At 39.9% G+C, this 27,468-nt stretch overlaps 1 protein-coding gene, 1 long non-coding RNA gene and 1 pseudogene across 2 annotated transcripts; 1 reads left to right on the forward strand and 2 right to left on the reverse strand.

Annotated features, from left to right (window-relative positions):
- The first annotated feature begins 1,308 nt into the window (after positions 1-1,308).
- On the forward strand, positions 1,309-9,457 carry LOC127009879 (piggyBac transposable element-derived protein 4-like). The gene is made up of 3 exons (XM_050883360.1): positions 1,309-2,148; positions 4,108-4,199; positions 6,285-9,457. The coding sequence occupies exon 3, from the start codon at positions 6,698-6,700 to the stop codon at positions 7,949-7,951; it is 1,254 nt and encodes a 417-aa protein (XP_050739317.1). The 5' UTR covers positions 1,309-2,148; positions 4,108-4,199; positions 6,285-6,697; the 3' UTR covers positions 7,952-9,457.
- A 1,392-nt stretch (positions 9,458-10,849) lies between these two features.
- LOC127010208 (piggyBac transposable element-derived protein 3-like) lies at positions 10,850-13,132 on the reverse strand (annotated as a pseudogene).
- Positions 13,133-13,976: 844 nt separating this feature from the next.
- On the reverse strand, positions 13,977-26,438 carry LOC127009880 (uncharacterized). Its single transcript, XR_007762502.1, has 2 exons — positions 16,782-26,438; positions 13,977-16,630 (listed from the first exon to the last, which is right to left on the reverse strand). It is a non-coding gene; the product is annotated as an uncharacterized LOC127009880 (long non-coding RNA).
- Positions 26,439-27,468: the final 1,030 nt, after the last annotated feature.

Raw genomic sequence — 27,468 nt, forward strand, 5'->3', positions numbered from 1 at the left:
CACCGCTATTAAATCTCTTTCTCTTCTACTTTCCAATGTAGGGAGGTTCAGCCTCAGCAATCTTTCTTCATAAGGCAGTTCGCTCAGACTTGGTGCAATTTTTGTTGCTGCTCTCTGTATCCTCTCCAGTTTTCTAATGTGTTTCTTAAGTGATGGCGACCAAGCCACTGATGCATATTCTAGTCTAGGGCGTATCAAGGTCACAATTAATTTCCTTACCATGTCCTCATCAAGGTATGTGAACGCTGCTCTGATGTTCCTCAGCAGGTTGTGTCTCAGCTGATATTTTATTCACATGTCTTTCTGGAGACAAGTTTTCTGTGATCATCACTCCAAGGTCTTTTTCTTTTCTTCTTGTCTAACTTATCCTTACCCAACTTATAATGTCCCTCTACTCTCATTCCACTCTTTCCAAATTCAATAACACTGCACTTTTTGGTATTAAATTCCATTTCCCACTTCCTGCTCCACCCCCACACTGTGTCCAGGTCTCTCTGGAGCAGCAAGCAGTCCTCCTCTTTTTCCACTCTTCTCATTATCTTAGCGTCATCGGCAAACAGACTCATATAGCTATCCACTCCTTCTATCATATCATTAACTTATACTGCAATGATATGATAGAAGGAGTGGATAGCTATTATATGTGTGTGTGAGTGCGTGTGTGTGTGTGTTTCTTCTTATGGTACATGTAAAATAATTGAAGTAGAAGAAGAAAAGCACAGAAAAAGCTTGACCAAAAATAGAATAGAATGATACATGAATTAAAGAAGGAAAGCACAGAAGTATAGTAACAGAAAATAATTGAAACAGAAGAAGAAAAGCACAGAAGTATACAGTAACAAAAAATAAAATAGGAAAATAATAAAACAAATAAATAATGTGATAAAATGAGGGATAAACGATATGAAACACAGGATAATATTTTCCATGTACATAACTATTAACTTTTTTTTGCATTATCCACCTCAGCAAAGAAGAAGGAAAGAAAATAGTTGACCAAAAATGAAAATATCAAATAATGGTCTTCTTTTCCATTAGTACTGTACAAACAAATCATTTCCTGTTTTATCTCCCTCAGGTAAGATATCAGGTACGAGTTTGCTCTCTCTCTCTCTCTCTCTCTCTCTCTCTCTCTCTCTCTCTCTCTCTCTCTCTCTCTCTCTCTCTCTCCTGAAGGATTTTAGAGGAAGAGGAGTGAAAGGATGGGAATTAAGAGGAAGGGCAGTGAAGGGATGGGAAGTTATGTTAAGAGAGAGAGAGAGAGAGAGAGAGAGAGAGAGAGAGAGAGAGAGAGAGAGAGATCGGTGAATATTAAGCTGAAAGGCCTCTTGCTCCCACTAACAATACTGATAAAAAATGAAGAACGGAGAAAGACGAGACGAGGAAGGAGGGGAGGAGGGCGAGAGGGTAAAAAGTGAAGACTGATAGAACATTTTAGAAGGAAGATTTTTTTTTTTTCGTTGGGGAAATACCTCAAGGGAGATTTATTAAGGGAGCGAAAGAATTAAGTGGAAGCAACAGGCGGTAAATTGCTCATTATTAAACAGGTAACAACGTTCACCACTCAGTAATTAATATAGAGAATAACTACGGCTCGATTGAAATGGTAAATTAAACACATATTCACTCATGCTAAAAGGAGGTAAGAATGGGAGATAAAGGGCAGAAAGGAATAGTTAGGACTAGTAAAAGTGTTAGGCTAGGGGAAGCAGAGTAACAAAGAAAGGAAAATTAAGAAAAGGAAGAAAATGTTTAGCAGAAAAGAAGCTGCAGCCTTACCAGGTTGTCGTACTCATCACAATGTATTTTCCGGTATCTCTTCCACAACTATTACAAAACAAATGCATCACACATCAATCTTTTTAACAATCACTTTAATTAGATATCGATATTTGTGCGGATAAGACAGTTTTTAGGCCTGAAACTAATAAATGATACGTTCTGAGTACGATAATATGGCGACTGTGTTCACCGGAGAGTAAGCGACGTCAACAGCGGCGTGGCGGCGGCGTGCGAACGGCGAGGCAGCGGCGGCACGCGTGTTCGAGCCCCGCCAGGCCCGGACACCCCCGCCAGCGTGGCCGAGGAGGTGGGCAAGGCCGCCAGGGTGATCGTGGAGGCCGTGGACACCTGGAGGAGATGAGGCAGGTGAGAGGGGAGGAAATATTGGCCGGTTGTTTACCTGTGATTACTTAGGAGGCAGGGGGGCCAGTGCTCACAAGGGGCGCCTCTTCTAAGGCTGTCAACGTGCCGGTTTTTAAATGCGTTTACGTTGCCACTGTTGATGACCTTTTCCGGCAGGTGTTAACCCGTACAGTGTCGTCTTTTGTCATAGATAGGGGGTCATGCCAAGTTATACTTTTTATTTTTTTATTTTTTTTTATTTGCCCCTTAAAATGTAAAAAAAAAAAAAAAAAAGAAATCATTTATATAAAGGTAAAGTTGGGGGCATACGCTGTAGCAGCGCGTGGCCTCGGTGCTCATCTCTGTAACACTGGCCCTTGAGCCTGTGGTGGGAGGGAGCCCATTACCCCGGGACACAGGGCCAGTGTGACATCCGGGTTACTTCAGTTTACCTTCCCCAGGTTTCCCCAGGTACCCATTTATCGACCAGCCCGAGAGGGAGGACGAACAGCTGAGTGAGCTGCACGCCAACTGCCTGGGCCGGGATTCGAACCCGGGCCCGCGGAGTAGTAGCCAGACATGCTGATCACTAGACCACGGAGGCGTATTTGATATACATATCATTTATATGTGAGGAATGGAACCCTAGAGTGTTCGTCCTCTTATTTTTCTCTCTCAGAGCTAATAATGTCATACCAGGAAAGGGAAATTTATCTTATAAGTTTTTAGAGCCTATTTTCTTTCCATTATAAACACTTCTCACAACCTTAAAGTGTGAGTAATATATAAGTACTTTTTTACAGCACAAAAACCTAAAAAATAAACAGGAATTGTAAGTACAACAAAATGGTTGGATGCGCATTAGGCAACACTGCTCGCTTCAAGGCCGTGTGTAGTTCTCAAAGCTCAACATAATACTATGAAGCTTTCGACGATCTGTTTTCATTTCCGATTACTTTGAACCGTAATTTACAATTCCACATGCCTTACTGATTATAGAATCAAGGAGTAATTACCTAGAAGAAAGTAACTTACCTTCTTGTATAATGATTTTTGTTGGAATGCGGACAAATGTCCGGAAAGGCCCTTTAACATCTATTAAAAAATACGAAGACTTGTCAAATTATTCCTCTTTACTGTCAATAAGCAACATTACATATACAAACAAAAATAAAGGGCATATAAGCCCTCAAAAGAGCATGTGTATACCTATATATGTACTAAACATTTCCCTAAGAGGTACATATATATACGTACTAAACACTACGGGTTAACAACTCTGGAGGAGAAAAACAAGAAAAACATACTCCTCATGTGTGCGGGCCATTGCCTCAGTGTGTGGCCGCTGGTCTGTGGGTGGGTGTGCCGAGGGATAGTGTCAGGAAGCCTTCGGCGGACCGGGGCCTGAAACCTCATCAATGGTAAACGGTAAACGGTATATTATTCTTGTTCCAGATCCTTGTTTTAGGAGGCATCTACACTTGCAGTGATTATATATTCTTTTTTTTTATTATTTTTGCAGCATCTGACAAGACAATTTACTTCAATGTTTTTACCTTGCAGTTTATGAGTTTTTAATGTTATTTCAGTCTTTCCTCCATATGTCATGATGCTCTACATTCAGTGTGTCATTTGTTATATTCATATTTCACTTTGTTGTTGTAAGACAGATTACCTGGTTTTGTATTTATTAACTGTACTCATTCAAAACTAAACTATCTACATTCGAATACAATATTTTCATTTTAATATATATATATATATATATATATATATATATATATATATATATATATATATATATATATATATATATATATAAATACTTTTTCCTGTTTGGTCTTCTATTTTGTTATTCGAGTGTCGTGTTTTTTTTACCACCTCCTCACCTGTAGACTTACTACTTTGAAAAAAAATCCCCTTACTCCTCCTCAGTTCTGCCTCATATTTCTATTTTGTTCACGCACACTTTTTTTTCAACAGTTCCCCGTCCTCTGCCGAAGCAACACCTTGTATATACATGATCCTCGGCACCGCTCCCTCCACCCCCCAGGCCCAGCCAACGTTAAGTCCAGGTAACGAATACTTAAATTGTTTTTCTTAAGGGTAATGATAATGTCTTTTTTTCTGTATTTTTCTTTATCGTGGGATGTGTAATTACGTGTGTGTACAAATAAGGGAAAAAAATATGAAAATTTGGAAAAATTGGGCTGTCACTGATGAGATGTTGACACTATTCAATTTTCCCTATGAGGTTAATTGTTCCAGTTTGGCAAATTTGCATTTTGTGACCCACAATGCTACCAAAGTGGAGCACTGTACTGTACTTTCATTTTCAAGTCACTTACCTCTGCAGTTATCTTTCTCATTCCAGTAACTTTCTGGTTGGCCTTTTGTAAGTTCATCATGCATTATTTTCCTCATATCACAGTTCCCCATTATTCTCCAAGGCTTGTTTTAACTTCTTGACTTTACAAATGATTGAAATACTTCCACACCCACCAACCCATTATATGATGAAAGACGAAAGAGTTTGACCAGGCAGGGTGTCAGCACAGAAGCACAGATTTAAGGACAATAAGAGGCACTCCATCCGGCCCATATGCCCTCTGAGGATTGAGTCCAGAGAGGGCATAGAAACCATTATTTATAAATATTTTAATGACAGGTATAGTGGAGTCAGAGGGGGGATGAATGTGAGGAATATGTCCTGGATCATCCAGAGTAGAATTTTCAGAGAAAGTTTGAGCAGAATTCAGCCTTAGAGACAGATGTGACAGTTGTGCTGCCATCAGGACTGAGGAAAGGTGGGAAAGATGAAGTAACAATTGTTAGATATGAAGTTAGAAAATTATTGGAAGAATTGGATGCGAGGAAATCAGCAGGACCGGATGGTATATCAAATTGGGTGCTAAAAGAGTGTAACCAGCAAATAGCTGAAAAGTTGAGGAACTTGATCAATGTCTCACTAGCACAAGGGAAGGTACTGAGAGACTGGAAGAGGGCTTACATCATCCCAGTACATAAAGGAGGAAGTAAGGAAGACCTGTTGAACTTTAGGCCAGTGTCATTAACAAGTGTAGTAGCAAAGATGTGTGAGAAAATTATAAAAAACAGATGGGTGGAGTATTTAGAAGAAAACGGTATATTAACAAATAGACAATTCGGATTCAGAGAAGGACGGTCTTGTGTAATTAATCTAATCAGCTTCTATTCAAGAGTAATTGATATGATACAGGAAAGGGACGGTTGGGCAGATTGTGTGTATCTGGACTTAAAGAAGGCATTTGATAAAGTACCACACAAGCGATTAATATGGAAACTTAATCATGTTGGAGGTCTGGGTGGTTCAATATTGGATTGGATTATGGACTTTTTGATGAAGAGAGAAATGAGAACAGTAACCAGGAATAATAAATCAAGCTGGATGGAAGTGACGAGTGGAGTCCCCCAGGGATCAGTGCTGGCTCCGATTATGTTTGTAATTTATATTAATGACTTGACAGAAGGGAAGACAAGCTATATGAATATGTTTGCTGATGATGCTAAAATAATGAGGAGGGTGGCTAATGAAGATGACTGTGTAGCCCTGAGCCAAGATCTCAATAGAATAAGCGATTGGTCACACAAATGGGAAATGACATTCAATACAGAGAAGTGTAGTGTGATGGAGTTTGGTAAGAGCAGTAGTCGAATATCGGGGAACTACTCTCTGAGTAATGAAAGAATCATGAAAAAAACTGAAGAAAAAGATCTGGGAGTGATCATAACAGACAAGTTATCCTTTGGAAAACATATAGACCGGGTAACTGGGGAAACATACAATCTTCTTAAAAACATAAAAGCAGCATTTACATATTTAGATGAAGAAATGGTGAAGAAACTAATAACATCGATGATATGTCCAAGGCTGTCTTGAGGGGCCTCTTGGGCAATTCCAGCCCATTAGTAGCACAAGTGAATTTTATATATAGAGGCTGCCATGATGTATGACTTGCTTGGTCCATGCTACCCCCCGGTGCTTCACTTGAATGAAGTCGCTGAAGTTAGGGTTGATGGAATAACTGGGCAGCATGTGGGTGATCTTCTGCTACACAGCGCTGGTTGAAAATTGTCAGCGTGCATTGGTGGAAGTCCCTAACCAGGCTCAACATTCACAGGCCAGTGCTGGAGGACCTGCTGGGCAGTGACTCCTTCAGCCCCAACACTGCCTTCCAAGCCCTCAAGTGTACACATACCCTCCTACAGAAGTTGTGTCAACTTGACAGTATCTATCCCCTACCCTGGTGGCAGAACAACAAGCCAACAACATCCACTAGCAATTACCACTGCCGGGGCTTTACAGGCCATGGCCTAACCAGCCCCCTAAAACATTGCAGAAGAAAAAGAAGTAGTATATCATATAATTATAATATAATTTTTTACCAATTTATAAGTGAAATAGCTAAAATATTCATATGTCCACAGGTAAATCAGTATTTCTGGCATAAGATATGATAGATACAATATAATAACAGTGGCATTTTAGGCTGCTATCGACTTAGACAAGTGATCATTCCGTGCTGTGTTGAAGATGGCACCGGATGATTATGACACCAGTGATGAGGAGATAGAGGCTGATGATGTGGCCAGCACTGGGGACCTCAGTGGTGATGATTCAGCTACTTTGACAGAAGGCAGCGACAGCAGTGACGGGGACACCCGCGCACTGGGTGTTGTGTCACCAGGGGCGGGCGGGTGGGTGCCAGTGACAGGTGATGTTGGGCCTCCCCCAGGGCCTTTTACAGGAGCCAGTGGGTTGAAACATCCCCCAGTAGTGATGCCGTGCCCATTGAATATTTTAGAGTTTTTTACTCCTGATTTGTTGGATAAAGTGGTTCTGGAAACTAACAGGTATGCAAGGCAGTGGATTGAAAGTCATGTGCAGCACTTGAGGGAGAAAAAGAGGTCTGTGGTGCATTCCTGGATCACTCAAGGTAACACTAATCCTAGAGAGTTTCTGGCATTCCTGGCAGTAGTAATGAACATGAGACTGATCAGGAAGCCAACTATTAAGTCATACTGGGACTGCTCCAGCCCCAGCCAGTCAACTCCATGGTTCAGAGAACACTTCAACAGGGAGAGGTTTGGGCTAATGCTTAAGTTTCTCCACTTCAATGATAATGAAAATTTGCCTGACAAAACTGATCCTGCTTACAGGTTATACAAAATTCAGCCTCTTGTGGGCCATTTTCAGAGGGTGTTCCAGAGTCGGTACATCCCAGGCCACAAACTTTCCATCAATGAAAGCGTTATTGAATACCATGGTAAAGCCCCCAACTTGAGGCAGTACATGCCTAATAAGCATCATGGTCTCTCTGGATTGAGGGTGTGGTGCTTGTGTGAGGCTGAGACAGGGTACACCGTGACCCTTGATGTGCTCAAAGGAACAAGCCACGCACCGGCCAGTCAGGGTGCTGCCACACATGATGTTGTGATGCGCCTCCTGGCTAAGGCAGACCTCCTGCACCGGGAACACCACCTTGGTCTAGATAGTTATTTCTCATCACCTGAGCTGTTTGAGGATCTGTGGCAGGCACAGACTACAGCAACAGGCACAGTATGGGTGAATAGGAAAGGTCTGCCAAAGGAAGCTGCACACCTTAAGTTAGGACAGCATCAAGTTTTGGAGCGAAGGAAAGGACCACTGCTCTGTGTGGCGCACAGAGATGGCAAAAAGACTCCTGTGTTCCTCTCTACAATGGCCAAAGCTGGTTCACTACTGTGCATAAGCAAAACAAAGCAGACAAGGAATTGCCTTGCATTGTTGCAGACTATAACAAGGTAATGGGAGGCGTAGATCTGAAAGACACCAGGCTGTATGTGCACCTAAGGGAAAGGAAAACATTCAGGTGGACAACCAAGGCTGCTTTTTCTCTGTGCAGCCACACTCAACAACTGTGTGTTGTATAAGAGAAACACGTCTCAAACACCCATCCTGCCAAGGCACCGCTTCATGGTCAGTATCATTGAGGCCCTCGCTCAAGACTACGCCCCGCCAAAAATCTAGAGGAGACGTCACACTGCAGTGGATATCCAGGCCAGCAGGATCCCACCTGAACCAATAGTTGCTCCTTTCCATGTGGCAGCATCAGGTGATGATGGACATGACATGAAGAGGTTGCCTGTAGGCAAGAAGAGGAACTGTGCTGCCCCTCATGCCAGGCATGTGTGGATGTGCTACATGTGCCCCAAGTGTAACAAAGGGTTCTGCCCAGAGTGTTACCCCAGCTATCACAAGAGGCTCAGGGAATAGTCTGTATGTGTTCTGGCATGTCTACACACCTGCATCACTTTGAATGAATTCAGAGTATGCGTCTATACAGTAATCTTAACACAATGGGATTTTTTTTTCCCGTTGTGGCCCATCAACAATTTATATTTTATTATGTCTACTCATGATAATTTTTTTATCATTGATTTTACCAAAGCGAGGAGCAGCTTTTAGGCTATCAAGAGATATATCATTACCAAAAATTATTTAAATAATTTGAATGCATAAAAGATGAAGCAAAAGAATACCTGTTTACATTATCTCCCCATTTTTTGTGTACATAACAGATTATCCGTGACAGTTATAAACATGGCGGGTTGAAGAATAGATTTGGCACGATTTTGGGCAGAAATGTAAAGATGATCATGATTAGCAGGAGTGTGAAGGCCCTGGTACCTTTTGTGAGCTGCCTGTATCTTTGACAGCACGAGAACAAGCATGATTGAACCAAGACTTTTTAGCATGAAGAGTAGAGAAAGTACATGGAATGTGTGTCTCCATTCCAGAGACAATCACCTCTAATGCATTGGGCACACACAGAGGGGTCTCTCCTAAAAACAGTAATCATTCCATGGGAAATCAGAAAAGTACATCCTCAGGGCTGAGATGAAGCAATATTCCAAAAGCACTACCTCTTCGATGGGTCCAGAGGCTGTACAGTAGCAATAGGACAGGATACAGATATAAGGTTGTGATCGGAGGAGCCCAACGGAGAGAACAGTTTTAACAGAGTGAGCCGAAGGGTTAGAGGTTAGGAGGTCTAGAATGTTGGGCCTGTCCCAAGGCGGTTGGGAATATGTGTAGGGTGCTGAACAAGCTACTCTAGATCATTGAGGAGAGCAAAGTTGTAGGTTTGTTCACCAGGCTGGTTAGTGAAAGAGGATGAAAGCCAAAGCTGGTGGTGAACATTGAAATCTCCCAAGATAGAGATTTCAGCGAAGGGAGAGTGAGTTAAGATGTGCTCCACTTTGGGATTTAGATAGTCAAAGAATGATGATGATGATACTATCCCTTGAATTTACTTAACCCTATATGGACCACAAACACTTTCCTTGGTTAGAAAAAATTATCCTTTGGTTTTAAGACTTGTATGGACCTAGTAAATTGATTATATATATTTTTGTAGAAAGTACTACAGCACATACAATTATACAGCCACATGACGAATTCGTCATGTTGGTCACCAGGGAAAGGATATTGGCATCAAATGCAGTATACAGTTTTATTACATTTTGATGTATTGAAGACCTTTTTGTCTGACATCTTACTTGGAGACTATATTTGTTATACAAAATAAACACAAAAGCATAATTTCATGACAATATGAGAAACTAGTATATAAAATTATATCCTCAATAAACACAAATGTGCAAATTTTATCAGTTTCCATAATGTAAACAAGACAAAAATTTCTCCTTTTTTTTCATCAAGATTAGAGAGAGAGAGAGAGAGAGAGAGAGAGAGAGAGAGAGAGAGAGAGAGAGAGAGAGAGAGAGAGAGAGAGAGAGAGAGAGAGAGAGAGAGAGAGAGAGAGAGAGAGAGAGAGAGAGAGAGAGAGAGAGAGAGAGAGAGAGAGAGAGAGAGAGAGAGAGAGAGAGAGAGAGAGAGAGAGAGAGAGAGAGAGAGAGAGAGAGAGAGAGAGAGAGAGAGAGAGAGAGAGAGAGAGAGAGAGAGAGAGAGAGAGAGAGAGAGAGAGAGAGAGAGTGAGAGAGTGAGAGAGAGAGATAGTGAGAGAGAGAGAGAGAGAGAGAGAGAGAGAGAGAGAGAGAGAGAGAGAGAGAGAGAGAGAGAGAGAGAGAGAGAGAGAGAGAGAGAGAGAGAGAGAGAGAGAGAGAGAGAGAGAGAGAGAGAGAGAGAGAGAGAGATTGTCTTAGGTGTGGAATTGCAGGAAGCAATTATTTTTGTCATTTAGGAACAAGTTGACATTGCATTTGATGCACCTGATGTTTGTGCGACCCTTACATCCAAGTCGCTTGCAGTACAAGCGAGGATTTTTTACCTCTGGAAAATGACCTATTTTGTCCAGTCTCAGATCATTCTGTGGTCTGACTTGACTCAACTGTTTGCGTTTTTTCTGTGGTTTATCATCCGTCGTCGGACTTGAGGATGGACGACCTCTTTTAGGGACATACTTCCCGGCTTTGATGAGTGACTCAGAAAGAGACATCCTGAAAGAGAGTAGGGAATGCCTTTTCTCCAGTGGGATCTTATTCTTCTCGTAGTCCCTTCGATACATCAACCAAGCCTGATTGATAGTCATGTCAATCATATGAAAAACAAGTTTATGGTAGTACTTCTTCGATCGCACTGGTATTCTGTACAATGACAGAAGGCAATCAGCCAGATCCACACCACCCATGTTCTTGTTGTACAACTTGACTATATTTGGTTGTGGGATCTCTATTACTTTCTTCATTGTTTTGTCATACCGCCAGCAGTATGAGATGGATGACTGTTAGCAAAGGTGGACAGCAAGGTCACGCCTTTATTATCCAACCATTTGACTACTGTCACTTCTCTGTCATCACCAGACGACTTCCATTCCTCATGTGTGCCTCTACCTTTCTTCTTCATGTCAGCATCTGAAGATAATTTTAGCCCTGGAAGCCGGCATGGCCTAACTGTCCCACAACACCAGATGCCTCTATCAGCCAGATGTTTTACAAGTGGAGCTGAAGTGAACCAATTGTCAAAATAAAGGACATGGTTGCTATTGTTTCGTATTGTCTCAGCCAAGTGCAACACTATGTTTGAAGATGCACCAAGGTCTGGAATACCTTTTTTATTCAAAGGTTGAATAGAGCCTGTGTAAGGAATGAAGTCATGAATGAGACCCCCACTGTCTGCAAGTACAAAGATCTTGAAGCCCCATTTCTTGGGCTTCATAGGAAGGTACTGCTTCAGCTGATGCCTTCCTTTGAAGGGCACCATCTGCTCATCAATGCAGATATTTTGTTGCATGGGAAGTTTCTGAAACTCCTTCCTCAAATGATCTAACATTGGTCTGACTTTGAAAAGCTAGTCATTGTTTATATCATCATTATTATCCCGAATATGTAAGTTTGATTTTATAGTCTCCCACCTGTTTCTGCTCATGACCATTGCTGTATAGTCTCTATACCTTCCAAATAGTTCTCCAGACCAGTGCAAGCGTGTTTGGGGAGTTCTGATTATGGTGAAATGAATGAGTAATCCAAGCCATTGCTCCAGCTCATCCCTAGTAAGGTTGAGTGGTTTGTTTACATTTTTTTGTGAAGCATAGAGATTAGACTGGTAGACTATACTATCTAAGAATTCTGGTGTGAAAAACTTTTTGAAATACCATACTGGGTTTCCTAAATATGTATCAGAGTCACTATTGTTTGAGACTTCAGCATCACTAGGGATGAATGTTGGCATTGGAGAAGGGGATCCGTCTGATACTTTGTTCCACAGCAGGCGTCTTGAGGGCTTGGATGCTTGTGCTCTAGTGCCCGTAGTGTGTGAGGAAGTTGGTGGAAGAGTAGAAGGATCCTGAATAACCTCTAAATCTTCAACTTGCAGAACAATAGTCTCGTCAGTGATGCTTTCATTACCAATCCTGTCTTCTGGCATGGCTTGATCTCTTTCTCCACCTGCTGCATCTGTGAAACAGTAAAATAAGGTACTACAGGGAGTGTCTTGGATGCAAAACTACGACAATCCATGACATGAAATTTCTCAGGTAGAATTCATACGGATAGGTGAATCAAAATTACAATTACATAGCATTGTCATAGTTGCATTAGTCGTGCCCAAAACAGAAGGACACAGGTAGCATGTTCCTCACACACACACACACACACACACACACACACACACACACACACACACACACATACTTTTACTTACCGAGATCGATGTCACCTGTCTCAGGTGACTCGAATTCAGCATCACCCATGTCCCCATCAGACTCGTCTGAAGATTCATCACTAAGCCCATTATCTTGTTCAATTGGCACAATTCCCGTGTTTTCTCTACATAGCTCCCTGTTTCTGACTCTTGTGTAAAACAGCGATGCATTTATTCCTGGAAATATAAGCAGAAACGATAACACTAGGAACAAATCATGCAAGAAAACTCACTACATTCCTACTTCAGTGTACCATTACATAATTATAAATATATCAAAGAAAACGGATAAGTTTGAGCGTAAACTATTATAAAATAAAAAGAAACTGAACAGGACTCGTACCCTGGCCCACAGGTAAGACTATATAAACACACTACATCCCCTGTTATCAGGAATCATATCCTCACATATCACATGTCAGTATCCATGTGACTAATATGACGAATTCGTCACCATTATATAATTGCTCAAGAAATCATAGTTTCAACACAAAACGATAAACCAAATTATTTCTAATCATCTAGAACTATTTGTGATTCAGAAAAAAAATATAAAGGACCATTCACATACCTAATAACTCATCCATGATCGAAAATGTGAGGAGAAACTCTTCACCTTCTCATCTTGTTTTGTGTCCATCAGCTGACTGAGGTTTGGCGCCCAAATGCAGAGCCAATCAGTTACCAAGTGTTATTTTTTTAAAGAGGGAGACTAGACTAATTCGTCAGACCTGCCACAGAAACAACTACAGCAATTCTCTCCAGTGCTGAGTCAATAGAAAGTTACATGACGAATTCGTCATGCTGGGCAATATAGGGTTAATATTCTTATTTTGTATTTTGTAATCCCTTTATCTCTTAACCTTTGTTGGCTTTGAAGATGATTTTGTATTGTTCTGTTTCATATAACACCATTTGCCTTTTTGATTGTTTCTCTAATTAGAAAAGTGTCTTGGATGCCTTTTCTTCAGAATATAGCTAATATATGTTTGATAAATTGGATTTCTTTTGCTCTAGATGAAAGTTACTTCTCTTTTAGGTTATAGGTTATGGTTAGGTTATAGATAAAACTTAGGAGGCTGTACCACACACTGCTCCAGCGCTCACCAGCGCCCTGCATTACTTACTGTTTTGTTTTCACCGTCACAGGGGAGGAGGAAATGGCAGACACCAGCCAGCACTTGTTTTCCCATCTTGTTAGCAGTACAGTACTTACCAATAATGGAGACACACCAAACACCCCATTATCTCTCTCTCTCTCTCTCTCTCTCTCTCTCTCTCTCACACGCACGCACGCACGCATGCACACACACACGCACACAGTGGATAGAGTGCCTGCCTCACAACCAGAAGGACCGGGGTTCAATTCCCCGGCCGGCCGGGTGAAGATAAATTGGGTTTATCTTCTTTCACGTGTAGCCCCTGTTCACCTAGCAGTGAGTAGGTACGCGATGTAAGGGGAGGAGTTGTGACCTCATTGTCACGGTGTGTTATGTGTGAGTGGTCTCAGTCCTACCCAAAGATCGGTACTATGAGCTCTGTGCTCTTTCGTATGGGAACGGCTGGCTGTCTCGAGAGAGACCCTCAGCAGACCAAGAGGTGAATTACACACACACACACACACACACACACACACACACACACCAGGGAACCACAAAAACAGCGTCTCTACTACTCCACATTTTTATTCAAACCTGGAGTCTTTTTTCTGCTTGTTTACATAAAAATACACAGCTCTATGCTAGGCAACTATGTATAAACATACATAACACAAGTCTTCATCTTTACATATAAGATATTGCATATGAAATGTATATTATTTATAAGAACTAAACGGTACAAAACTTCGACTTGTTCAGAGATGACTAGATATGGCAATGGTATAACGGGATAAATAATAAGACAAGACACACCCAGAGCCAGGCCACACGAGCACATTTCTCGGCGGCTTTTGGTGTTGTCCCGCCAGCACCAACTTCCTCGGGTCATTGTGTAGAGACCCTCCTCACCGCTAGACCTCACCTCACGCTGTACTCTGCCTCAACCTTACCAAACCATCTGACATCCCCACTAGTAGACACGCCACATCAGCGAGTCAAAAGAAATAGAGGAATACAGTAACATGACCCATTGGAGTGAGGTACTGTTTTGACGTCAAGCAGAGATGTCCTGGAAATTGAAGGTTGAGTGGATATGACATCGCCACTAAAGTTAAAGTAGCTCGCCACATCAACAAAGTGGAAGAAATAGAGGGATAAGAGTAATTTGTCATGAGTAAGGTATTGTTAAAGGTAGAGAAAGAAAGTGTAGATATAGGAATAAGGTAATTTGTCACATATGAGTAAGTTATTGTTGTAGATATAGGAAGAAAGTTTAGCTAGAGGAATAAAGTCATTTGTCACAAGTAAATATTGTTCTGAGGTCAAATGAAGAGGTGAGGAGTGATCCGACATGACTAGCCAAAGTTATGAAGTCAAGCAAAGAGGTGAGAAATGACCCAACATGACCCCAAAGTGTGCTGAGGTCTTGAAGCGGTGAGGAGTGACCCAACATGACCCCAAAGTGTGCTGAGGTCTTGAAGTAGTGAGAAATGACCCAACATGACCCCAAAGTGTTCTGAGGTCTTGAAGCGGCGAGGAGTGACCCAACATGACCCCAAAGTGTTCTGAGGTCTTGAAGCAGCGAGAAGTGACCCAACATGACCCCAAAGTGTTCTGAGGTCTTGAAGCGGCGAGGAGTGACCCAACATGACCCCAAAGTGTTCTGAGGTCTTGAAGCTGAGGAGTGACCCGACATGACCCCAAAATGTCCATGCTGGCAGAGGAACACAAAAAACTCCTGGAAATGTGCTTGCTTCGCTCCGGCTCCAAGTACCAAATGATGTCACCTGTTAGACGCACACCTGTCCACACCTGGCAAAAACAGTATCTTGGCCCCCAGGTGTGATGTGTGGCCCACCTGGAATCATTACCTGTATTGGCTCTACCCTAACCTACCCTGTCCCTCCCTCCCTTCCCCTCCCCTCCCCTCTTGGGTTTCATCTGTGACCTATAAGTGTGTGAAGTGTAGTAATGAGACACTTTTTCACTTAATGCATCACTCTACTTGCCATCGTAGTTACTTTGTTTTTTTTACTTCTCTTGACGGTACTTTTTTTGGCATGAAGATACTTTTTTGGCTGTTGTGATAAATGTTTTTTGGCCATCAGTTTGCATTTTCATGAAGTAATTTTATTTGCTAATTTTACTGAGGATTACTTTTTTTTGGTCAAGATCTATTTAGTTTTACTCTTCAATATATTAATAAGTGGCCAAAAAACATCACATAATTTTAATGCACTTCCTCGTTCTTTTCTTATTCACTTATAACGATCCTCTCTTGTTTCGTTTATATTTCATCATCGGTACGTTCGTTTTCCCGTCTATATATTTTCCGGTCAAGATACTCTCTTTGCCGGGCGCTCAACCATTCACGCGATTATACGAACAACATTACGGGAAGACTTGGCTCTAGTGGGCTAATGGGGGGCTGTGGGGGAGGAGGAGGAGGAGGAGGAGGGAAGAAAGTACATTGCATCAGGAGTTTCAGATATGGTGATGCAGAGGAAGAGAAGGAGAGAAAGGGATTGGAGAGGGAGAGAGGTGAGGTGATATAATGAGAAGGAATGTAAGGAGGAGGAAGAGGAGGGAGGGATGGAGAGAAAGGAGTCCAGTAAATTATATAACAGTGGAGGGAGAGGGAGGCGAGGGAGTGGAGGCAGAGGTGTGTGTGTGTGTGTGTGTTCCCAGGCAAAGGGGTGTGGTGTGGGGTCCCTGCTGTAACATATGTGCCCTAAAGACCAGTGAGAATGTGGCATAACCTTGTCCCTCACTCCCATCAAAGGTGTAAAAATGCAGTGTGTCTAGAGTGCAGTGCGGAGGGGGCGAGATGCGCGATTAGTTCACTCCCGATCAGAAATACAATAGCCACCCCTGAGATGCGCGATTAGTTCACTCCCGATCAGAAATACAATAGCCACCCCCACTCTGCTCTCTCACTCTTTCTCTTTGTGGACTCTCGCTTTGGATTATCAAGATCGAGGGACATAACAAAAGGGTTTATATATGTGCTTTCGTATTTCGTTCTCGGTAAACCTTCAACGAATTTAAGTTAACCCATCGAATCAGCGTTTTCTGTATTCTTTTGATGTTAGTAACTAGTGTGCTGCGTTTTATATTCAAGGTTGTCGTTGGTCTTCCTTCTTTACCATAACAAAACTTGAGTGAGGGCAGCCTTTTTCAATTCGTATATGTAATGGGGTTGAATTTATCTCTGAATCAGCACCTTCACTAGACTTTTGATGGGAGTCGTGTGTTTTATTTTATGTTAAGTTTGTCGTTGGTCTTCCTCCTGTGCTGCAACAAAAACTGGAGTGAGAGCAGCCCTTTGTAGTTCGTATATGTAATGGGGTTGAATTTATCTATCGAATCAGCACCTTCACTAGACTTTTGATGGGAGTCGTGTGTTGTGTTGAGTTAAGTTTGTCGTTGGTCTTCCTCCTGTGCTGCAACAAAAACTGGAGTGAGAGCAGCCCTTTGTAGTTCGTATATATAATGGCCTGTAATAACTGGTTCGGTCAGTGCCCATACAAGGTAACGTTTAGTCGTCTGTGAAATAGAATGAATTATACAGCGTCTCGTCTGTCAGTGGGTGTGGCCAGTTGTAATTCCTATTCAGAACGGACCTCAGTAACCAGTTGGATCCGTACCCATGTGCGATAGTGCTTGAACAGATCGTGAAATAAATAAATATAGCGTAGTTTGTATAATACCTCGTCTGTGTGGAACATCAAAATCGTGTTCGGCTCCAAAACCAAGTGATTGAGAGGAACAGTGCTATGTCTGGTTAGATTCAGTGTTTTCTCCTCTCGAAATTGACCTCTCTTTCGACCACTCCTCTTTGCTCTTTTATATCGGAGCAGTGATTAGTGGGCTTTTTTTTCATTGTTTTCTTTTTTTTTTTTTGCCCTTGAGCTGCTTCCTTTACTGTAAAAAAAAAAAAAAAAAAAAAAAAGCGTCCAAATAATTAGGCGAATAAGCTCCTTCTCCTCTTCTTCCTCCTCCTCCTTTTAAGTCAACCAATGAAGAAGAGCGTTAAAGAAAGGGATTACATGTCAGTCAGATTACCCTGAACAAACAACCGTCCAGTCAGTGTTTGCGACGTCAACAGATAACCAGAAGACAAACGGCAGTAACATAACTCGGCTATTTCTAAATTTTTCTTGGAGGTGTCACGGTCATACTTACTATTTTACTTTGAGATAATTATATGTAGAGGAATTTATTTAATGATGGAAAGGAGTGGAATAGTTTTAGCGACCCACCGCATTCTTAGCTTCCTGGTGAATATAGTGAAGCATTTATACAATACATTTTTTATTTATGTTTTTTTGTTACTCAGTCATGTACTTAAGCCTTTGTCCATTCACTCCAGTAGCACAATCCTTCTCTGGTCACCAACATGCATTCTTAAAACATTTCAGCACCCAAGCGCATACATTTAACAAGGCTTTCGTAGGCATTGTGAGCATTTCCCTGGGTAGTTTTATGAGCCTCGTGGTAGTTTGACAAAGCCTCCAACATGAGCGTGAAAAAACACAAGAGAACGCATTGAACATATTTAACCCGGTAGCAGCGGGGATCATGTTTCTTAATGGTCCCTCTAAGCGAGAAAATTAGAAAAAATCACCCCTCACACAAACCATTTCATAATATATATCAAAGCATTTGTGATCAGATTATGTATCATCTTTTTTGGGGGGTTTATATCGTGGCACAAATTTGGCCCGTCGCTGCTGCCGGGTTAACAAGGCTTTCGTAGGCATTGTGAGCATTTCCCTGGGTAGTTTTATCAGCCTGGTGGTAGTTTGACAAAGCCTGTGTGCCACGGACATAATAAAACACTCATGAAATCACGTCAAACCTATTTTTTTGGGCTTTAGAAATAATTGATGAGAGACGGAAGCATGTGAGAATACCGACATTAAACTGCCACAAAACTAGACTGTCATAACAACCGACAGACTCATTCATAACCTGATTCTCTCTTAATTCGGCAGCTTGAACATCTTCGCTTCAGTCACTTTATGAATCCTGAGGTGTTTACAGAAAGAAATAATGGAGAGCAGTGGAGATATCCCAGTCATTTTCTCTCTTTCTTTAATAACGTTCTTGCAGTCTTGTCTATGGAAAGAAATACGTAACTAAGATTGATGTAAGATCCCAGAGTTATTTTTCCTTTCTCTCTCTTTAATACTTTTCTTGCAGTCCTGTCTATGGAAAGAAAGAAACAAGAGCAATACAGAAATCCCAGAGTCTTGTTTTCCGCTCTTTAATACGTTCCTTGCAGTCCACCATAAAGCAATAGAAAACGGGGTGAAGGTTGAGTACTTGCTCCCACTCCTGATACTTTTATTGTCATGGGGATTTGCGAGACTTAATATTATGGCGCCCTGTCTTTGTTGTTATTTGTCAGTATCTCGATGTTTTAAATTCATTCGCTCCACTGTTTGTCTGTTTACTGGTTCAGCTCTCGGGGTCGTTATGAATCAGTGGATTAAAACCCTTCCATTCAAACCAGGGAAGCAAGATCATGTGTCACGGTCAAGTTTGTAGGAAAAAAGAAGTCAGTTTATAGGTTATGTCAAGGCCTCTGATTTACACTTGTTCCGATTGTTTTCTCAATGTTTACTGTATGACAGGAAAAGTAGTAATAATGCATAAAACAAATCTGGAATGTCTGAATTTTGAATATGTGTCAAATTTAGCTTACCATAATTTTTTACAGTTTTTTCTAAATTTTGTAATGAAAGTAGAAATTTTGATACATTAAAAAAATTCATCATTGAGCACACACCGAGACAGAATAAGACTTAATAAACAAAGCAGAATAAAAACACACAAACACACATACACCAAAAAACCCTCTCCCCTTCCCCCCCCCACACACACTGAATAAATAAGAGAAAACAAACACATTCCAAGAAACAGACAAACAAAAAATTAACAGTTGTAAATCGTGGACCTTTTTGAACTTGAAAATAAGAGAAAACAAACACACATACCAAGAAACAAACGAAAAATAAACAGTTGTAGATCGTGGACCTTTTTTGAACAGCCTGACAACACACGGATCATAAAGTGTTGTCTCTGAATTCCACTTCAACATAAACAAACTCTTTTAAAATCTTAACACGTGGAGCGAAAAACTTTACACGTCTTTACGAACTCCACATTAACTTTAAACTCTCTTGAAGTCTTAATGTGCGGATTGAAAAGTATTGTCACAGACCTCCAATGATGTCTTAACATGTGTATTGAAAGTTCTGTTTCTTCAAACTCTTAAATGTAAACTCGAAATCTTTACACGGCACTCAAAAAAAGTATTGTCTCTTCGAATTCCACTTACACAAACTCGTAAAGTCTTGAGGTCAACACTGAGGAGTCAACAACAAATATATGACTGACTGACTGGCTGACCGACTGACTGACTGGCTGACCGACTGGCTGGTACGTTTCCTTAAGATTATCACACCTCGAAAGACTCCCTCCGATCGAACCTTCCACGCTGATAAAATAGCTATAGACACGACTTTAGGGTGAGGACCTTAGCCTACGGTGGTCATGTAACAGGTGATCACTGAAACACACTCGTAACAACAACAACAAATCAGGTGTGACGACAAACGCGGAAAGTCAAGGAAAAAGGAAAATAAAGTGTGTTCGTTTAATTCACACGCACCCTCTCTATTAGTACTTATGTAAAGGGGGATTTATTAATTGATTAGGGGCATGTGAGGGAGGGAACAAGGACAGAATCAGGTGGCGCTCTGTGGTTGCCGAAGACCTGGTGGGTGCGGCACGTCGGTTAGGTAAGGTAGGGGAGGGAAAATATGTAGTCTTGGGTTGGTGAGGTGAGGTTGAGGTTTATAGATGAAGATTGGGCGCCTTCACAGCACGTTACGCCAGACGGGGAATTCTGAATAGACGCCCAAATTTGTGTGTGGTTTGGGGTTAGTGGCCTTGCATTATTTTTGTTGGCATTTGTTTACTAGTGATGAAATGTGGCGTTTTGAATATATTTTTGAGGGAATTTGTCTTCTAGTGATTAAATGTGGTGTTCTTTAATTTATTTTTGAGGGAATTTGTCTACTTGTGATGAAATGTGGTGTTCTTTAATTTATTTTTGAGGGAATTTGTCTACTAGTGATGAAATGTGGAGTTCTTTAATATATTTTTGAGAGAATTTGTCTACTAGTGATGAAATGTGGAGTTCTTTAATATATTTTTGAGAGAATTTGTCTACTAGTGATGAAATGTGGTGTTCTTTAATTTATTTTTGAGGGAATTTGTCTACTTGTGATGAAATGTGGTGTTCTTTAATTTATTTTTGAGGGAATTTGTCTACTTGTGATGAAATGTGGTGTTCTTTAATTTATTTTTGAGGGAATTTGTCTTCTAGTGATTAAATGTGGTGTTCTTTAATTTATTTTTGAGGGAATTTGTCTTCTAGTGATTAAATGTGGTGTTCTTTAATTTATTTTTGAGGGAACTTGTCTACTAGTGATGAAATGTGGTGTTCTTTAATATATTTTTGAGGGAATTTGTTTACGAGTTTTTCCCTTCTTAATTTTCAAACTGATTTTAGAATTTTACTTTTTACACCCGAGCTCAAAATTTTCAGTCTTTCCCTTCTTAATTTTCTAACTCTGATTTTAGAATTTTACTTTTTACACCTGAGCTCAGTGTCTTTCCCTTCTTAATTTTCAAACTCTGATTTTAGAATTTCCTTTTTACCCCTGAGCTCAAAATTTTCAGTGTTTCCCCTTCTTAATTTTCAAACTCTGATTTTAGAATTTCCTTTTTACATCTGAGCTCAAAATTTTCAGTGTTTCCCCTTCTTAATTTTCAAACTCTGATTTTAGAATTTCCTTTTTACATCTGAGCTCAAAATTTTCAGTGTTTCCCCTTCTTAATTTTCAAACTCTTGCCCTTAGACATTTAAACCTTCATGCCACACCTCAAAACTTTCAAACTTCACTTTTAGAATTTTACGTTTCATCCCTCACCTCAAAATTTTCAGTGTTTCCCCTTCTTATCGGATGTGGCTACTAATTAGAAGGGTGCGTGTGATGAGGTCAACACAGCTGGGACGAGATTACAGAAAACGATCAGTTGAAATCCCAAACGAACGAAGGAAATGAAAGCAGAAAGAAGCGCATTTGTCAACAGATTCACGACGGAAGCTATTATTATTATTTCATTTATTCACTTTATTTTTAGTCTAAACTTAGTATCACCAACAACTGCTGCGTCCAATTAGGGTTTGTTTTTAATTTTACGTTTTGGTCTTAGTATATTATTATTATCATTATGTTAACACTACGAAGAGACATTATTTGTGTTTATATCGAGACCAGCTCTTGGGGGGGTAGGGTAAGGGAGGGGGTTGGGTGGGGAGTCTCACTAATAAGCTGCTTCACTAATAGAATAAAAACAGTAAAGTAACATTCACGATCGACGTCCAGAATAAAATAAATGTAAAAAGAAGTCCGTTTCAAAGTAATAATAATGAAAGATTCTGGCTGGCGATTGTGAATGCTTCTTAACTGACATTACCTCACCTGTTATTTTTACCATACACGCTTAGGCCTAAAAATATCGTATAGGCATTTGTCAGCGGGTACAAACGGGCTGCCACACGGTAATTACACGTCACGTACTCTCACTATTGCAAACGTCCGTGTAGGGAAGAAACAATAGATAAATAAATAAGTCAATAATAAAAACCAAAACATTATAAAACCCAAATGAATAACGATCATATTGGAGACGATCGTGTACAGAATCTGATAAACGAATAAAATATAAATAAAGTAACGACAATAAGTAGTCGTGTTAATAAAACTAAATGTAAAAAAGAAGTGTTCATGATGTACTGGAAGTGTCAGTACGTCTTAACACACACATTACCTGGCTCAGTTAACACCAGATTTATGAAACATCATGTTAGTATTTATTAACAGCTCTGTGGCTAACTTGGCTTTTACTTCCACCTTTGGGACGGGGTTAGAGAGAGGTGTTGGATTTCTCACAGTTAAGTCGACCTTTTTAAGATGAAGAGAGAGGTGTTGGATTCCAAAGGTGGGCATTCCACAATTTAAGTCCGCTAATCCGCTAAAAACGTACTAACAAAAATTTGCAGAATAGCGTTAGCAGAAAATTTGAAAAATTAGTGGATTTGCAGTTAGCAGAATGCCAAAATTATCGTCCGCTAACGCAAACTTTGAAAAAACACCAACAATGAAATTTCCTAGAAATTCAAGAATATTCTTGAAAGTGCGGAGAAACCTCTAGATTAGGGCGGCCAGACATCCCGGCTTTTAATTGTTCATCCCGGAAATAAAATTGTCCCGGAAATGTCCCGGATTTCATGCACTGTCCCGGAAAATGTTTTTTTATTAAAGCGTCCCGAATTTCACTTTCAGAAATCTGGTGAAGTTAGAGAGAGGTGTTGGATTTCTCACAGTTAAGTTGACAATTTTAAGTTGAAGTTTGATAGAAGTGTTGGATTTCTCACAGTTAAGTCGACATATCACAAACTCAGTCGTAGAAAGTGATATAAAAAAATTGACAAAACCAGCTAACGATGCCCTGAAAAATGGGTCTAAAAGGACAGATCAGCCACAGTGTTGTTGATGAAAACTAATGCGACGCTTAAAAAATCATGAGTAAAATCACTGCAACACCCAGACTTCACGTTCATGCTCACTATCACTGGTGCTTCTGTCTGTGTGTTTTGTCTGTGGATGCTTTTTTCCTTTCCTTTGTATATTCTTTTCCGAGTGTTCATGTTTCTTTTTAGTGCATGTGGTCTTGGGGTTATATTTTTTTCTGCTTCATTTGTAGTTTTCTCTTTGCGTTGTTTTGGTGTTTGTTTAGTTGACAGTGAAGAGAACAAAATGTGATGCCAAAACAATGATAATAATAATGATAAACCTACAGTCATTTTCTTACTCCAAAACCAAAGATAAATGTAAACAGAAGAAAGTGATTAAAAAAAGGCATTGAAGCAGTGTAATTTTTCTTAGCCTTCAATAACGAGTAATTTTTCCCTCATTTACTTCATTCTTTCTTGCAACAATTTTTTTCACGTTTTTATCAAGATTGTTGCTAATTTTTCTTCGAGTTCACGGTTTCAATCTGTCGGCCATTTCGGACGTGGCACGGCGGAGCTTGGCGTTCGTGTGTGTCTGCATTATGTACACTGGAAGACTTGTCGAGGGATATTGGACACCATGAATGAATTGATAAATGGATGAATATGTGTGTGAGGATAACACGACCTCACCTTGAAGTTTAAATGAAAAATGTTACAGGTGTCCGTTTTCCAAAATCCGTGTTCCGTTCATCAGTTTAAGTTGCTGTAGAAGAAGTAGTGTCATTCTTTCTCTTATGAGGGATTGTTATTATTATTATTATTATTATTATTATTATTATTATTATTGTTGTTAGTTATATTTTCCTTTGATTTAATTTCGAGAACATTATAGACTTTGATTAAATATATTGTAAAGTGTTTTATGATACTAGAAATTTGAATAAGTAAAAAAGTTGAAATAGATGAAAGAGTATAATTAACTGACAACATAGCAAGAAAGTAATATAAAAAAATAGTAGTAATATATTCTAAGTGTTTTATGATGCCAGAAATTGAAAAGATAAAAAGTTAGACAAGATAAAAAAATAACCAATTGACAACTTAGCAAGAAAGTAATATAAAAAATAGCAATAATAATAATAATAATAATAATCGTGGTAAACTTCACGTCAGATTACGCTTCATCATTTCTTTCCTTCAGACTCCGGCATGTAGGTCACCGCTCCGCCCGCTCACATCACCCGCCTCACCTGCATCTCCCTCTCTCTTTACTCCTTTTTCTCTTGTTGGCAGGGAGAGGGAGAGGATGCGTGGAGGAAAGTAAAGGAAGGTGGAGGTTATTTTCCTTTCTTCCCTTTCCTTTCCTCCTCATCATTCCTCTTCTATCCCTCATTCATTCCCTCCCTTTTTCTATTTCCTCATTCCTCACCTCACTCTCTCCCTCTCTCGTATTTCCTATCCTGTTTGTATTTTCTCTCCCTCTTCCTTTTACGGATTTTTCTTTTTGTCTTCCTTTCCCCATATAACAATTTTTTTCTTCATACTCTTATCATTAACATTTCCTATTAACAATTTTTCTATCTTGCCGTTTTCTTTGTCTTATTCTTTCGCAGTTTCTTTATCTTTCCTTTTTTTCCTTTCCTCTCTTTTATATTCTCTATCCATTGATTCTTTGTCATCCTTTTAACACAACTTTTTCTTGGCGTAATTTCTCTTTTCTTTGTTATTTGAATGTTCGTGCGTCACATAATTCCCTTCGGCTTCTTTTCCCTCTTTCGATTTCTTTCTCAACTTGTTAACTCGTTTCCTGGCTCCTCGTCTTAACGCTTCCTTTCCCTGAAACTCTTAAACTCTTTCCCTGGTCTTACTTTCTTAACTCTCACTCTCACTCTCTCTCACTCTCACTCTCACTCTCACTCTCACACTCTCTCTCTCTCTCTCTCCCCCAACTTGCAACTTTCATGAACTGTTTTCCTCGCTCTCACTAAAGTCCGCAAAACATGTAACACTTCCTTGCTCCCTCAATTACCCAACGCTGTGCAACACTCAGGCAGCCTTGACAGGGAGTTTGTTTGGTGTGTTACGTCTAGCTACAAGGTGACAGTGTTGCAGTGTTGGCTTCTGCATCCTCTCATTTCTAGGCTAAGACTTGGACCCGTGCATCAGGAAAAGTAATATCACATAGTTACGTTCAGCCTCTTCATTTCCCTTTCCTTCATGTCATTCCTCTTCCCTCCCTTTCTCCTTTCCCTCATTTCTTCCCTCCTTTTCTCCTATTCATTATTTTGTCCATCCCTTTCTCCTTTCCCTCATTTCTTCCCTCCTTTTCTCCTATTCATTATTTTGTCCATCCCTTTCTCCTTTCCCTCATTTCTTCCCTCCTTTTCTCCTATTCATTGTTTTGTCCATCCCTTTCTCCTTTCCCTCATTTCTTCCCTCCTTTTCTCCTATTCATTGTTTTGTCCATCCCTTTCTCCTTTCCCTCATTTCTTCCCTCCTTTTCTCCTATTCATTGTTTTGTCCATCCCTTTCTCCTTTCCCTCATTTCTTCCCTCCTTTTCTCCTATCCATTATTTTGTCCATCCCTTTCTCCTTTCCCTCACTTTATCCTTTCCTTCCCTGGTTGATTTTCTCTCCCTCTGCTTGTTTAAATGATTTTCTTGTAATGAATTTTGTCTTTCACTACAAAATCACAGCGGTATGGTTGATTAGTTTTCGTCTCTTAAAATTTCCAAGTCAAATCATTTTCCTAACCAGAGAATTTTGCATTGTGGTTAAACAGATTTTGTCTTCTGAAATTTTGAAGTCAAAGCAGTTTCCTAATGACATGAATTTTAACTTTCAACGCAAGATCACTGTATTAAGTTGTGTTCAAGTTTGCATTATTACCTTCAAACCATTAACTCATCAGGACAAGATCTCATAAGTTACGTCAAGTTAGGTTTTGAATATACGTTTGTGGGTTAACACGATTTCTTCATCACAAAAACTTGGGTACAGTAAATATTATAAGGCCAGTGTTCCCATCGCATGTTTCCAGTTTGGCAAGATTTAATCACCATACGAATTTGGGCTTTGCAGATAATCACAAGGTCTGTTTCGTTTAATTTTCTTGGTAACTCAATTTCTAGACCACCAACATTTTTTAGATATCATGAAAGTCAATCAGTATAAGTAAAAAAGGAAACAGAACTAAAGGATAAGTGCAGGATACCATTACGAATATGGATATGAATCTTACAAATATGGATATGAAGCTTATGTTTTGTATACTAATTCACAGTCTCTGTTTTGTGAGCAGGAGATAATTTAATCATGTTATTGCTGTTACGAAGATTTTGTACACCTGCTCAATCTTTCCTGCCTCCTCATATTAACACTTCCTCTCCCTGAACCTCTTAAACTTTCCTTGGTCTTACACTCACACTCATACACTCTCACACACACACACACACTCTCTCTCTCTCTCTCTCTCTCTCTCTCTCTCTCTCTCTCAATGTTGCCAGGTCCATATATCCCTCAATCTTATTCAATACCCTTTCCTTCCCTCCCGTCCTGCCTCCTTCCCTCCACTGGGCAGAGGAGGGAGGGAAGAAGAGATGAAAGGCGAAAGGATAGACACTTCAGTCTTGCCAAATCTGCCATGAGTTATTAAAGGTATTTTTTTTGTTGGCAACTGTTTTCGTAAAGGGTGCAAAATCGTTTTCCGCGCAAAAATACGTATTTTGTATTTTAAAAGTTTCTTGAGATCATTCAAAATAATACGTTCATTATGTATTTTCCTCTTTTCTTATATTGTTTATCGCATGAACGATTCGGTAATGTTTTTTTTTTGTAGTGAGTGATAATGATAATAACAATAATAATAATAATAATAATAATAATAATAATAATAATAATAATAATAATAATCATAATAATAATAAACAGAAAAGCTTGCAGTGCTAACCTTCAATGGACACACAAACTGGGAAACCGAAAAAGAAAATATTGAGTTTTTGAATGAAACGAAAACAAACACGTAGCTTGTCGTAATGAAACTCAGCTTATAACGAAACTCTTAAATTACGTTCGCTTATCCTAAAATTGCGTCATTGGCATTCACATTCAGCTCAGATAACGTTGTGTATGTGTGTGTGTGTGTGTGTGTGTGTGTGTGTGTGTGTGTATTTATAAATAGTATCTTCATTTACTTCATTCAGCAGTGTCCTTATTTATTACTATATTCTTTTACCCTGTACGAGGTATGTAGTTAACTAATAGTAGCGATAATAATAATAATAATAATAATAATAATAATAATAATAATAATAATAATAATAATAATAGAAAGACGAGTAGATCAGTAAAACTCATCCACCATTTTACCAGTTTTCGCTTTTTTGTTTCGCGGTATTCTTTAAAATTACTGATCCTTTACATTATTTTGAAGCACGAGAGAACGCGCCGCTTGAGCATTGGTG

The sequence above is a fragment of the Eriocheir sinensis genome, chromosome 42 (assembly GCF_024679095.1).
Source record: "Eriocheir sinensis breed Jianghai 21 chromosome 42, ASM2467909v1, whole genome shotgun sequence".
Taxonomy (NCBI): domain Eukaryota; kingdom Metazoa; phylum Arthropoda; class Malacostraca; order Decapoda; family Varunidae; genus Eriocheir; species Eriocheir sinensis.

Bases quoted from the DNA above. Each gene is read 5' to 3' on its own strand.
- LOC127009879 (XM_050883360.1), top strand. From the start codon at position 6,698: ATGGCACCGGATGATTATGACACCAGTGATGAGGAGATAGAGGCTGAT.